Here is a 10915-nt window from a genome sequence, read left to right as displayed (position 1 = left end):
AAAGACGGTAAATTATATTTTTAATAAATAAAAGTTTTAAATCTTTATTATTCAAGAGAATCGTAAATAGTTTTTGGACTAAGTACATTCATACATATTTCTTAAAGCAAATGTAAATTGGGAATAAATTTCACTTTTTACAAATTGAAAAGAACGAAAGCAAGTGGTATTAATGTACCAATATTCAATTTTTTAAAATTCTTATTACATAATAAACAATGAATAAATAATTTGTTAAACGGCATTATTGTCAGAGATGCATAAATATGTACATTATACGAATAAAGATTTTTTAATAGTTTTAAAATCCATTTTATTTTTAATTATTTAATTTTGCACTTACGACATAAGTTTGAACTGGCCGGTCCATGAAGACCTCACATAGACTGAATGAGTCCGTACTTATAATATATGTAAATATCCACTAAAATTGACAAACAACACGTTTTTAAATCAAAATTTGGCTTTGCTTGGTTTGTTTTATGTAAATACATGCTTTTATAAATTTTATGAAAATATTGCGTTTTGTCTATATTTCTAAGTAAATATCAGGTGATGATTGTATGTTTTTATGTCTTATGCGGCAGACTTGTTTTTACACTTTACAGGCAGTGTATTTTTTACTCTTCTCTTTTACTTCATTTCCAAAACTTGTACAAATGTAGATTACAACCCTTAAACAGTCACATACTGCACCTGTTACTTTTTCACACAAAATTCACAACTCGTTCCGCACTTTTACGTGCTACAACCCATCGACTATTGCCAATCGAAATCCGCCCGACTGGCAACATGAATAATAATGATTATGACGATGAATGTTAACAGCAAAAAAATCATTTTCATATCGACGAAGAGAGCGAGTCAAGAGAGTAAAGATCAGCCGAAAATATTTGAGTATAAACTATTTAGGCCGCTACTAATGGTTGATAAAATACCGGTATCACCATATGCCGGACCAGCAGGACGATAGTGTTGTTGTGGTATTGGTAAAGGACGATATATTGGTAGTGCTGTGCCTTCGATGCGCTGCGATAAGTGAAAAGAGAAAAATTCATTGATAAATTACTTTTTTGAAGAGAATTTTAAGACATTTAGATCATTATTAGTTCAAATTGAAACACTCTTTAAAATCACCGAAACTCTTTTTTAGTTAAATTAAGGTAACTGTTAACCAAGAGCGAATAGAATAAACCCAATAAGAACTGGTAAATCTTATCTCAATTACTAGAATTCTAGTTAACATATACATAGATATCTTGAAATGTATTTGTCCAGTTTTTCTTGGAAAGGTTTATAAAGGTGTGGACTAAAGCGTATCACCATGTATGGAGTAAAGAAAAGTTGAAAATGTTCACCGGGTTTGAACACTTACCTTATGAAGAATTTAAAAAATATCAAAAAAATATTTGGCATCCTGAGAATGGACTTTTGACCGCCCTCATAATCTGGTAATGAATTTTGTAGTAGGGAGCGACAATTTTTTGGTACTATTTTACTACTACTACTACTTTTTTACTAGCTTAGTAATGTACTGTGCGGAAAAAAACCTAGCTTGATATATTTCCACATTGAAAACGGGAACGTGAAAAAATAGAAAATGGGGAAAAGAAAAGAAGAAAATGGGAAGAAAAAAAGAGTAAGTTGGAGGGAAGTTGGAAAAGTAAAGAGAACAGGAGGAAGATGACGAGTGAGAGTAAAAGTAAGAGTAAGGGTAATAGATTTGCGACAAAGTAGTAAAAAGAGGTTAGCAGCAAGAATAAGAATAAGGATAAGATTAAGAGTAATAGCGAGAGTTGTACTAAGAGGAAAATCGCAAAGCTTTACGGAAGAGTGAAAGGGATAGGGAAAACTAATAAGCAGATTAAGGTTAACTAGTAAATGCAACGGGGAGAGGAAATAAGATAGACAGAGGGTTAGACAGGGGAGGGATAGATAGAGAAAGTCAGAACAAAGTCTGTCGGGTTTGATCATACGGCTGAGTTAAATATTTCACGTTTGTCTAAGCGTTTACAAGGTTAGACAGAGCCATTTAATATAAAATTCTCATAAGCCAAAATTTTTTTTCTGCCATCAGGTACATAAATTTATAAGCTCTGATTTGTTGATCGTTGCTGTTAAAACTCTGCTGCTATATATTTTTACACCAGCCAACTCTGTCTGCTCAATGAGCCTACCTCAACGCTTGGTTTACATGGATAAATGTTGGGTCTTAGAACCGTATGCCGTCAATCCCGAGATTTCGTATTACGATACTTATCTGCTACATACTTCATGACATTGTTCCAGATCGTCAATCATCTCATTGATGCTAGCAGGATATTTTCATATTATTTACTTGTGGACAATGTGATACTCTTGAGATCCAGTCATGCAATTCCGTTAACTTTTCCATTTCCTCTCAGGAAAAGGAAATACAGACCGCAGGTGTTATTTTCCTGTCCTTGACTTCATATTTCAGAAAGGCATTGATGTAGTAGTTTTTTTTATAAAACTGAAAAAAAAAAATGCTGCAGTTAAGTCAAGAGGCAACACTTAAATTTATGAGGGCGAGTATTGTCCAATACGACCCATTTTGTAGTATTGGCATGCATGGTTTTCTGCATCATGAGCTAGAGTAAAGGTTTCTGTTCAAATAATTGAATTGGGGTTCAAGGTGTTGCAAAGCGTAATCCCTTCAAGGGCTGCGAGCGCAATTTATAGCTTCTGCAACCCAGTTGTCAACCTCACCTATTCGTAGCGAATCCTTTTACTTTATCAAGCGAGGCTAGGGCGACCCCAAGTCCCTCAAGGAACTAGGGGTTGGGGACGGGATGGGTTAGGAAATTCAATGTGGTCATATTAAATCGTTCACGCGATTGTTCAGCTTGTACCTTAATGGTGTTTGTTACCGGAACTATATACGGCAAAGGATCATCAAAATCGATAACACTCCCCAAAACCTTTGGGTTGTATATTTACCGCTACAATAATAACAACATCAAATATATGAATTTTAAATAAAAAACCAGGGAATGTTTTCAATAGTTATTTTTCAAATTTCAAAAGGCCAGATGAAGGAATTGCTTTATTTCATATTTGAATACAGCAAAGTATTGGTTGTGGTTTCTGAAATGACCTTTATTTTTTGAACAATTTTGTTATTTCAAGACCATTTCCATATTTTTTTTTGGTCTCGTATTGGGGTACTTGTGGGACTTTTTCCAGATGATTTCGGAACAATTTCGCCATCGCTGAATTGCCTTATCGATATTTTTTCCGATATTGATTCGGGAAGAATCCGCAATGATGTTAGCATTATTTCGGAACTATTTCCGGATCGACTCAGGGCTGTTTTAGAATCAACTAGTGACTGTTTAGAATTATTTCGGAACTATGTTCGAATAATTTAAAGACAATTTCGGCATTGTTTCAAAGGTCGTTCCAGAACCATTTTATGATTGCTTTCAGGATCATGCCAGAGGCTTGGTTGGGTTAAACTGGCTGCTTCGTGAGGACCTCACATAGACTGAATGAGTCCATAGTGTTACCAGATGTTTGCTCAATGACCAACCAACCCTATCAGAAACCAGGACCTGCGTTATAAAATAACTCCGTCCGCTTGGCAAATACTAGATGCTTTGTAGGACCTATGATACTGATTCTAAATCAGATAGCTGTGCGTTGTAAATTAATAAGGAGCGTGATTCGAAAATGCGGGAAAATTTACGATTTTTCGTTACACGGTATTTGAGAAGTGGACAACACTAGCACAATAGAAAGGAAAACCGATACACGTACTTGAACTATTTTGGGCAGTATTCCAACAATTGGTATACAAATCTAAGGGAGTGAGGGAAGAAGTAGGTTGTTGGACTTATAAGGACAATACGATAGGACGATAGGAAGTAACATTTTTCAAAAATAGTAAAGTCGATCCACGAACAGGACACTTTAAGCGGCTACTAACACAAATAAAAATTCAAAATACCATTAAAGTTAAAATATATGGAAGGCAAGTAAATGATTAGTTGATGATTTATGAAAAACAATAAATTTCTTAATATCATAGAATTTTTTAATTTAAAAATATTTATTTACACTTAAAATCATTAAGGAACATTAACCTAATTACCACTTGATAATGATATATACAATTATTTTTTAAAATATAAGCGTTATTGTTTCAAATTGTAAGTAATCGCTATTTTAGGGACTAAATTAATTGCTAGGAAAAATTATCCGATCATTCCCATTTCTTTTAATTGTTGTTATTAGACTTGTTGTAGTGCTTGGTATGGCTGCTGATATGGCTATTAGCTGTAAACGTAATTATTATAAATAAATTTAATAAAAGTGTTTAAGTTGGAAAAACAAAAATAATTTAATTATGCAGCATTTCAAAAGACAAGATAAAGATAAAATTGCAAACAAGAGGAGAAGATACAATTTATAAAAGAGAAAAAATATTGTGTTGGAATAAAATTGCTTTCATACACACAAATTTTGCAGATTATATTATTTTTAATGGCCGCGTCACATGAAATTTTTCATATAGGTGCATTCAACGCAATCTTATGCTTGAACCACAAGGCCCTGACGCCGCGAAATAAACGTGACGAACTTCGCCTGGTCAAAAATAGAATCCCCCTAATGAACAGCGAAGAGCGAAATTTACGCGACGTCATTTTTCGACGATAGATTTATTTCTATATACATGTAAACTGTGTTTTTTAAATTCAAGGGTTATGATATTTTTACGAATATTAGAAACACTAAGGGGTACTGCCATCTCTAAGCCGATGCTAAGCAGCGCCTTGTATGCACATCCATAAATCAATCATTATGTATCTACATAAACGAATCAATCATTGTGTCTACACATATGTACGTATACGCAGCTGAGAAGCAACGCACAACCACATGCATATATTTGAGATACTCCCGAGAGTATCCAATGAGAGAAGCTATAAAATCGGCAATTGTAGTTACAGCTGAGAAATTTGAGAGCTGATGGCCAACTAGTAGATTCTGGAAATGGAAGCGCCTAGAAGATGCGAACGAGGGAATCAAAGAGTATAAAAGGCAGCGACAGATAGAAGCGCTAGAATCAGTTTTGATTAAGCACGCAATCTGTCGGGCAATAGTAGAGTTATTTATTGTGAAGTACTTTAATAAAGGCCATTTTCCATTATTAAATATTGGAGTTATTTATTCAACAGTTTAGTGATTCGAACTTAGTAGAAGGTTGCAAATAAGAGGATTTGCAGTAAATTCGTTACAATATTAATGTTCGCCCTCCGGATTAACACAGCTCTTAACATTTTGGGCGTGTTTTAGCAGTCAAGTGCTAAAGCAAATAATTAAAAAGGTTTTAATTGTTTTCATCTTTATTTCTAAATAATGGCCACTCTGAATAAACAGCGTCAATTTAGCCCGGCGCTGTGTTTTAACATTTTACACGAAATGTCTGGGCGTAATTGCGTTTCAAGCATTATGCATGACAGTAACATTGTGGTTTTGTTGCGTTTGTAAATATAAAAGAACTTCAGACTTAGCAGTTAAAACTTACTTCGACTTATCCATTCAAATACAAAATTTCGAGAAGCACTGTTATAAACATTCTCCATAACTCGCTAACATAGTTTTTCTCTTATTCTTTTGTTAAAATACAGGTTTTAATTATAAAAAATGTTATAAAAGTACCATCCAGTTAGAAAAATAATTTTACTTGCAAAGGTTGAAAGTACTCATAGCTAAAACATATGTCAAATTCTTATTATGCTTTACATGTAGCAAAAGTGGAAAATTGCCAAAGTTGGTATGTCAAAGGGCGCCAATGTCGCTCAATCTGCCGTTCTCCATAAAAATACGTGCACTTTACTTATCTTGCATAAGATTGCGTTAAACGCATCTATATATATGAAAAAGTTTATTGTGACGCGACCTTAAGTGCAACATGCAGTTTATAAGTTTGTGTAGTATGTAGTATAAAATATATATACAAAGGTATTTTTTTGTTAACAAAAATTTTAACATTCTATTCCTAATAAAAAGAAATTTAAATATTTACACTACATATTTTTCTTTTCCGTGAAGATAACTAAATTCCAAAATTTAATAAAATAACAAACCTTAGACGGCGCCAATGTGACATTTAACAATGTTGGATGTTGTTCAACGACAATGAATTCCACTTCTCGTGGGGCATAGCCATCCGAGAAAACCTGCAAAATAGATTAGAAGCTAAGTAGAATACAATGTTGCTCATAGCGAGAAGATAATCTTAAAATATCGTGCAATATTTTGGGGAAGTGTATAGGATCACCTTCATCATAGGGAATAACGAGTGTACGGTTTTACAAGAGTACCAGCCAACGTCGGCCTAAACTCACAACTCTAGGTTCGAGTTGAAACTTTTACACATTTTGATATTAATCACAGCCACCTCCATGCTCCCGAAGAGCCAATCCTAAATGAGCAGAAACTTGGCAAGCTCCAGGGGCTTATCTGCTCTCCGTGGTACAAGTCTTTAATTGGGATTTCGCAGAAGCTGCTTTCGGTTGAGTATCCACCACTCTTGACTAGCGGCCTAGGAGTAAGGTGGGTTTAGAGCCCCTCACACATTTGCAAACATACACTACTCTCCACAATCACCATTGCTCATTTGCGGTCTCCTCCGTCTATACACCTCTAAATCAAACCTACTAACAAATCAATAGTCCGACTAGTGGATAATGTCTCAATTGTATCAGCGCTTTGATGCAATAAATGCATCCAGTTTTCACGAAACACCCCACCCACACAACCACCCGTTCCGCTCAGGTTCCTCCCATGCAAAAATGCAATGAGAAGATCATGATCTGTTAGCAGAAAACCCAGACACTGATTAAATCTGAAGCCTGGATTTTCTGCCACAAACGAAACCGATAGGTGTACACGTACGTTGCCTTGCCGTTGGGACTATGATTTCAGATCGATGTCTCTACCCCTAAATACACTGAAATAATAATTATGATGTACTTATATGATGTTCGAAGCAGATCCGTCCCAGAAACCAATGTTTTATATAAAAAAAGTTGTACACAATAACCATTTTCGAGTATTCAAAAAAGAACAGGCAAGGTTGCTGGCGGAAAAAAGATGTGGCGAAGCAATTTGCTAGCCGTTGATATACCAAGGTTGCCAGTACTTTCGTCCGACTTAATTGAAATACACTGAAATTCAATGGGATGCCTTCTTATGGCACCTGCGGAGCGTAATGAAACGCTAAACAGACAGTTTTTCTTTGGTTATAACAAGCCGGGACACCACAGTTGACAAAAGCCAATAAATGGTTATCTACGTAGGCAATACGAATAAATTCCGTATTTTTTACTACAACCCTTTAACATGAAAAAGCACGTTGAAACCTCAGTCTTTTCCGCGCGGAGTCGGTAAGTTAATTAGTTGAGTCACGTCCTATAAATACCCTTTATCAGGTCATTTGTCCACAATCTACTAATCCCCATATATTAAAATTTGGCCCGTATCGGGTTATACGATCCGTGGCCGAAAAAAAAATTTTTATCGCTACAGCTCTGAATTAGTGAATCGGATTGAGGAAATATGTAAAATTGCGGCTACGACTACTCATTAGATAAATAATTTTTTATAATTTTTACGAATAATTGGACAGATTCATGCTTATCCTTTTAGTGAAGTTGTTTTTCGATACATATAATATAACCCGATAACCCCCTGGTTATAAACTTTAATATTATTTACCTCCAACTTATAGTATCCAGGAAGCAGAATTCTCCAAAATTCACCATACTTGGTGGTTTGGAAGCCAACATCACGCCCCTTAATTTTTAGTGCAGCTCGTTCTATGGGTGCACCTGAGGGATCGAGTACAAAACCCTGCACACCACGATGCGCTTCGGCCAAGAATTTAATCATAGACTGTGTCAAAATATAAAGAAAATATTCAGAATTGAAAATTGTTAAAAAATATTTCACTTGAAAACAAACTCACCAACTGATTATCCTCCCAGTATTTCTTCAACTCATATGCAGGCGGATATTTACAACATGAAATTTCCAGCGTCACCTCCATGCAGCCATACCAAACGTAATTATAATCCTGCATACCGCCTGTGAGAGGATACCAAGCAGCACCATTTGTGATTCCATTTTCGAAGGCGGGCGTCGCCGATTTACAAGCTACGCCACGTGACATTTTCGCGTGATTTTTGGCGTAGACGAGCGATAAATGTTTGAAGACGTCATCGTCGGGCGTCAGGGACGGTGCAGCCGAATAGGTTTGAAACACTGCGCCCAAGGGGCATGTTTGTAAAAAAGGGGTAAATCAAAATAAAAGGAGTTGAAAACAATTGCAAATAATATTTATATACTTTAGAGTGCGCCTTATTTGCACGGACAGCTTTTTTTGTTAAGCTATGAGGCAAGGCCTTTACCTAGATATATTCAAAAGCTCATAAAAACATAGTCCTCTAGCTGTAAGAGGGTATTACATGCCTTATAAAAATACTAAGCTCTTTACTAAACCCTGAATCTTCTTAGAGGGCAAACTACTGCATACGTAGTCATTACCTTCTTCAAAATGTTATTCCTCTACAGAGCCAATACTTTCCACTTTTATTTCAACAGATATCTGGAATTTGGTCGGGTCTGTAGTCTCAGCACTGCTGACGATTCTTTCGTTACCCAACCCCTTTAGGGTAACGCTTCAATCATACGTCAGGCCATTATGCTTAAAACTAAATGTAATATAAGGCTTTGATATACTTCAAATGCTTTTGGCCCAACATGTTAGCCTCTTAAGCTCTTAAACCATATTGCAGGATACTAGAATGAGGATTTCCCCGCTCGTTTGCTGCTTTCGTTAGGTCCTCCGCGCCGAAATCAGGAGTGTCGCAGTGCCTTCTAGCGATTCCTTTCCGCTTCCCCTGTTCATAGCATATTATGATTATTATCTTTAAAAATGGTTCTCTTGAGGAGCGGCTGAATACTGCCCAAGCCCCCGAAATATTTTTCTCAGTATTGTGATGCTTCTCCATGGACGAGATACTCGAAGTGCTCCCAATCCCGTGACGTCACACTAACCCAACCTCACAGGTGTGTATTCCAAACTTGGCCTTTGGCATAGGGAGGATCTACTCTCCATCCAATACCTAAAACTGAAAGCGTGTGACTCTCGTTTTAGCTATTTCAAGGTCGAGTTATTGTTGCATCTTATAAACATAGTCTCTTTCTCCAAACTGCAACTAAGCAGACCTCTATGGACATCTATTTTTCGGTAGAGATTTCTCCATCATGATCTCTGCGATCTGTTAGCGCCACATTCTTGGACAACTTCATAAGCTCGTTCCTCTTTTTGCCAACAACCCGAGTGGCACCGTTAGCTCCATGCTGAATCTGTGATTAAGTCGGAATTTCCTTGTTACTCCCCGTTATGCAATCAAAAACTTTATATTGTTTCGCATTTTACCACTATTTTCCTCCTATTCCTGTGTTACAGCTTTCGAGGTACTTGATTCTTCGACGCTTTGAGTTTCTCCTTTGCCTTGACCTGCCGATTAGCCTTGTTGTTGGGCCTGTTTTTCAACGCGCCATATTTCAAGGACTCGTACTCCCAGAGAAGTATTATCTAGATTTCTGCACTTTTTGTATGAGTATGATGGTTACGATAGGTGACTGATTGAGCTAGATTTTTTCACACCGGGCGAACAGCCATCGCTCTTCATTTCAAAGTAGTATTCGTTGGCATAAGAGAGCCATGTGTGGATTTTTAAGCTTACATAATGCTTAACGCTACTGTCCTGTATGAGCCCTCGAAGAAATTGTTAGTTTGCAACGGTTTGAAGAGCTTCTTTCTAAGTCTGCAAGTTTCGGTCCAGGGCGGGCGTCGATCCTACACAAAATACGTGAAACTTATATGTGATATTAATAAAAATAATAACATGGCCCGATATATTGCTACTTGTTAAATATCTTCTACAAATTGACGGGACGGAACCCGATGCCGACTCCTAACGGCATCTTAACGGTAGATGGAATACACTCGGATTTATTGCCTAACCACATCTGAGGGCGAAACCGTTAAGGAAAACCTTTGGGAATTGAACCCAGGACCTTCGTGTGGTAAACGAGTACGCTTCCGGTTCCCCTCATAAATTCAAATGACCAGCGAGCCGCTGTCCCCCATAAATTTAGAAAACAAAAACTCAGAAACACATTTTCCAGAAAACATTAGTCAGAACCCTTTTTTCAGAAAGCCAAAATTCAGAAGTCAAAACTCAGAAACAGAAATTCAGAAATCAAATTTCAGAACTCAAAATTCAGAAGACAAATTTCAGAAGTCAAAATTCAGAAAGTAACCAGACAGCAAAAAAAACATTAAAAATTTTGCTGTCTGATTACTTGCTGAATTTTGACTTCTGAAATTTTACTTCTGAATTTTTTTCAGCCTGGAACACAGTAACGTCGAAAGAGGGCGTTATATTCAATCGAATTATGGAACATGTATAATATCACCAAACTGGGTGAAGTCCATACAAATAATTCCATCGAAATGTGGCACAACGTCATTCGAAGTGCGTTTGGGGCACACCCTAACATATTTAATTGCACAAATAAAATAAAAAACGAACAGGCGAGCCATATCGGAAATGCAAGAAAAAATATAAAGACTTCGTTTTTTTAATAGTAAATTCAAAAGATCACGGGTTCGAATCGAGCTCAAGGCCTATCAATAATTATTTTATCATTATTATTGTTATGATACATTTTTTCTTAATTGAAACAACAAAAATTGTTAATACATCCCAGAGCACGGGGTAAAAGTGTCAATAAATAAGACACTATGGCATCATTGCCATGAAACAAGTCCAATTTTCACATCCATTCTGCAACAGATGTCGCAGTGCTATGA

At 36.4% G+C, this 10915-nt stretch overlaps 1 protein-coding gene across 6 annotated transcripts in view; it reads right to left on the bottom strand.

Moving 5' to 3' along the window:
• LOC137250411 (carboxypeptidase D) overlaps positions 1 to 10915 on the bottom strand; it is a 346211-nt gene continuing 335296 nt past the window's right edge. For 4 of the 6 annotated variants that reach the window (XM_067783156.1, XM_067783160.1, XM_067783157.1 and 1 more), the window contains 4 exons: positions 7997 to 8292; positions 7747 to 7923; positions 6114 to 6206; positions 1 to 1029 (listed from right to left, as the gene is read on the bottom strand). In XM_067783156.1, the coding sequence (XP_067639257.1) occupies positions 880 to 1029; positions 6114 to 6206; positions 7747 to 7923; positions 7997 to 8292 (716 nt within the window). In that variant the 3' untranslated portion in view covers positions 1 to 879. Of the gene's footprint in view, positions 1030 to 4035; positions 4300 to 6113; positions 6207 to 7746; positions 7924 to 7996; positions 8308 to 10915 lie in introns of those variants that run through there. The other 2 variants (XM_067783159.1, XM_067783161.1) reach the window with 2 other exon arrangements.

Source organism: Eurosta solidaginis, chromosome 4 (genome assembly GCF_040869045.1).
Source record: "Eurosta solidaginis isolate ZX-2024a chromosome 4, ASM4086904v1, whole genome shotgun sequence".
Classification (NCBI taxonomy): Eukaryota; Metazoa; Arthropoda; class Insecta; order Diptera; family Tephritidae; genus Eurosta; species Eurosta solidaginis.
The sequence above is the reverse complement of the archived record's forward strand: the minus strand, read 5'-3'. Positions and strand labels throughout refer to the sequence as shown.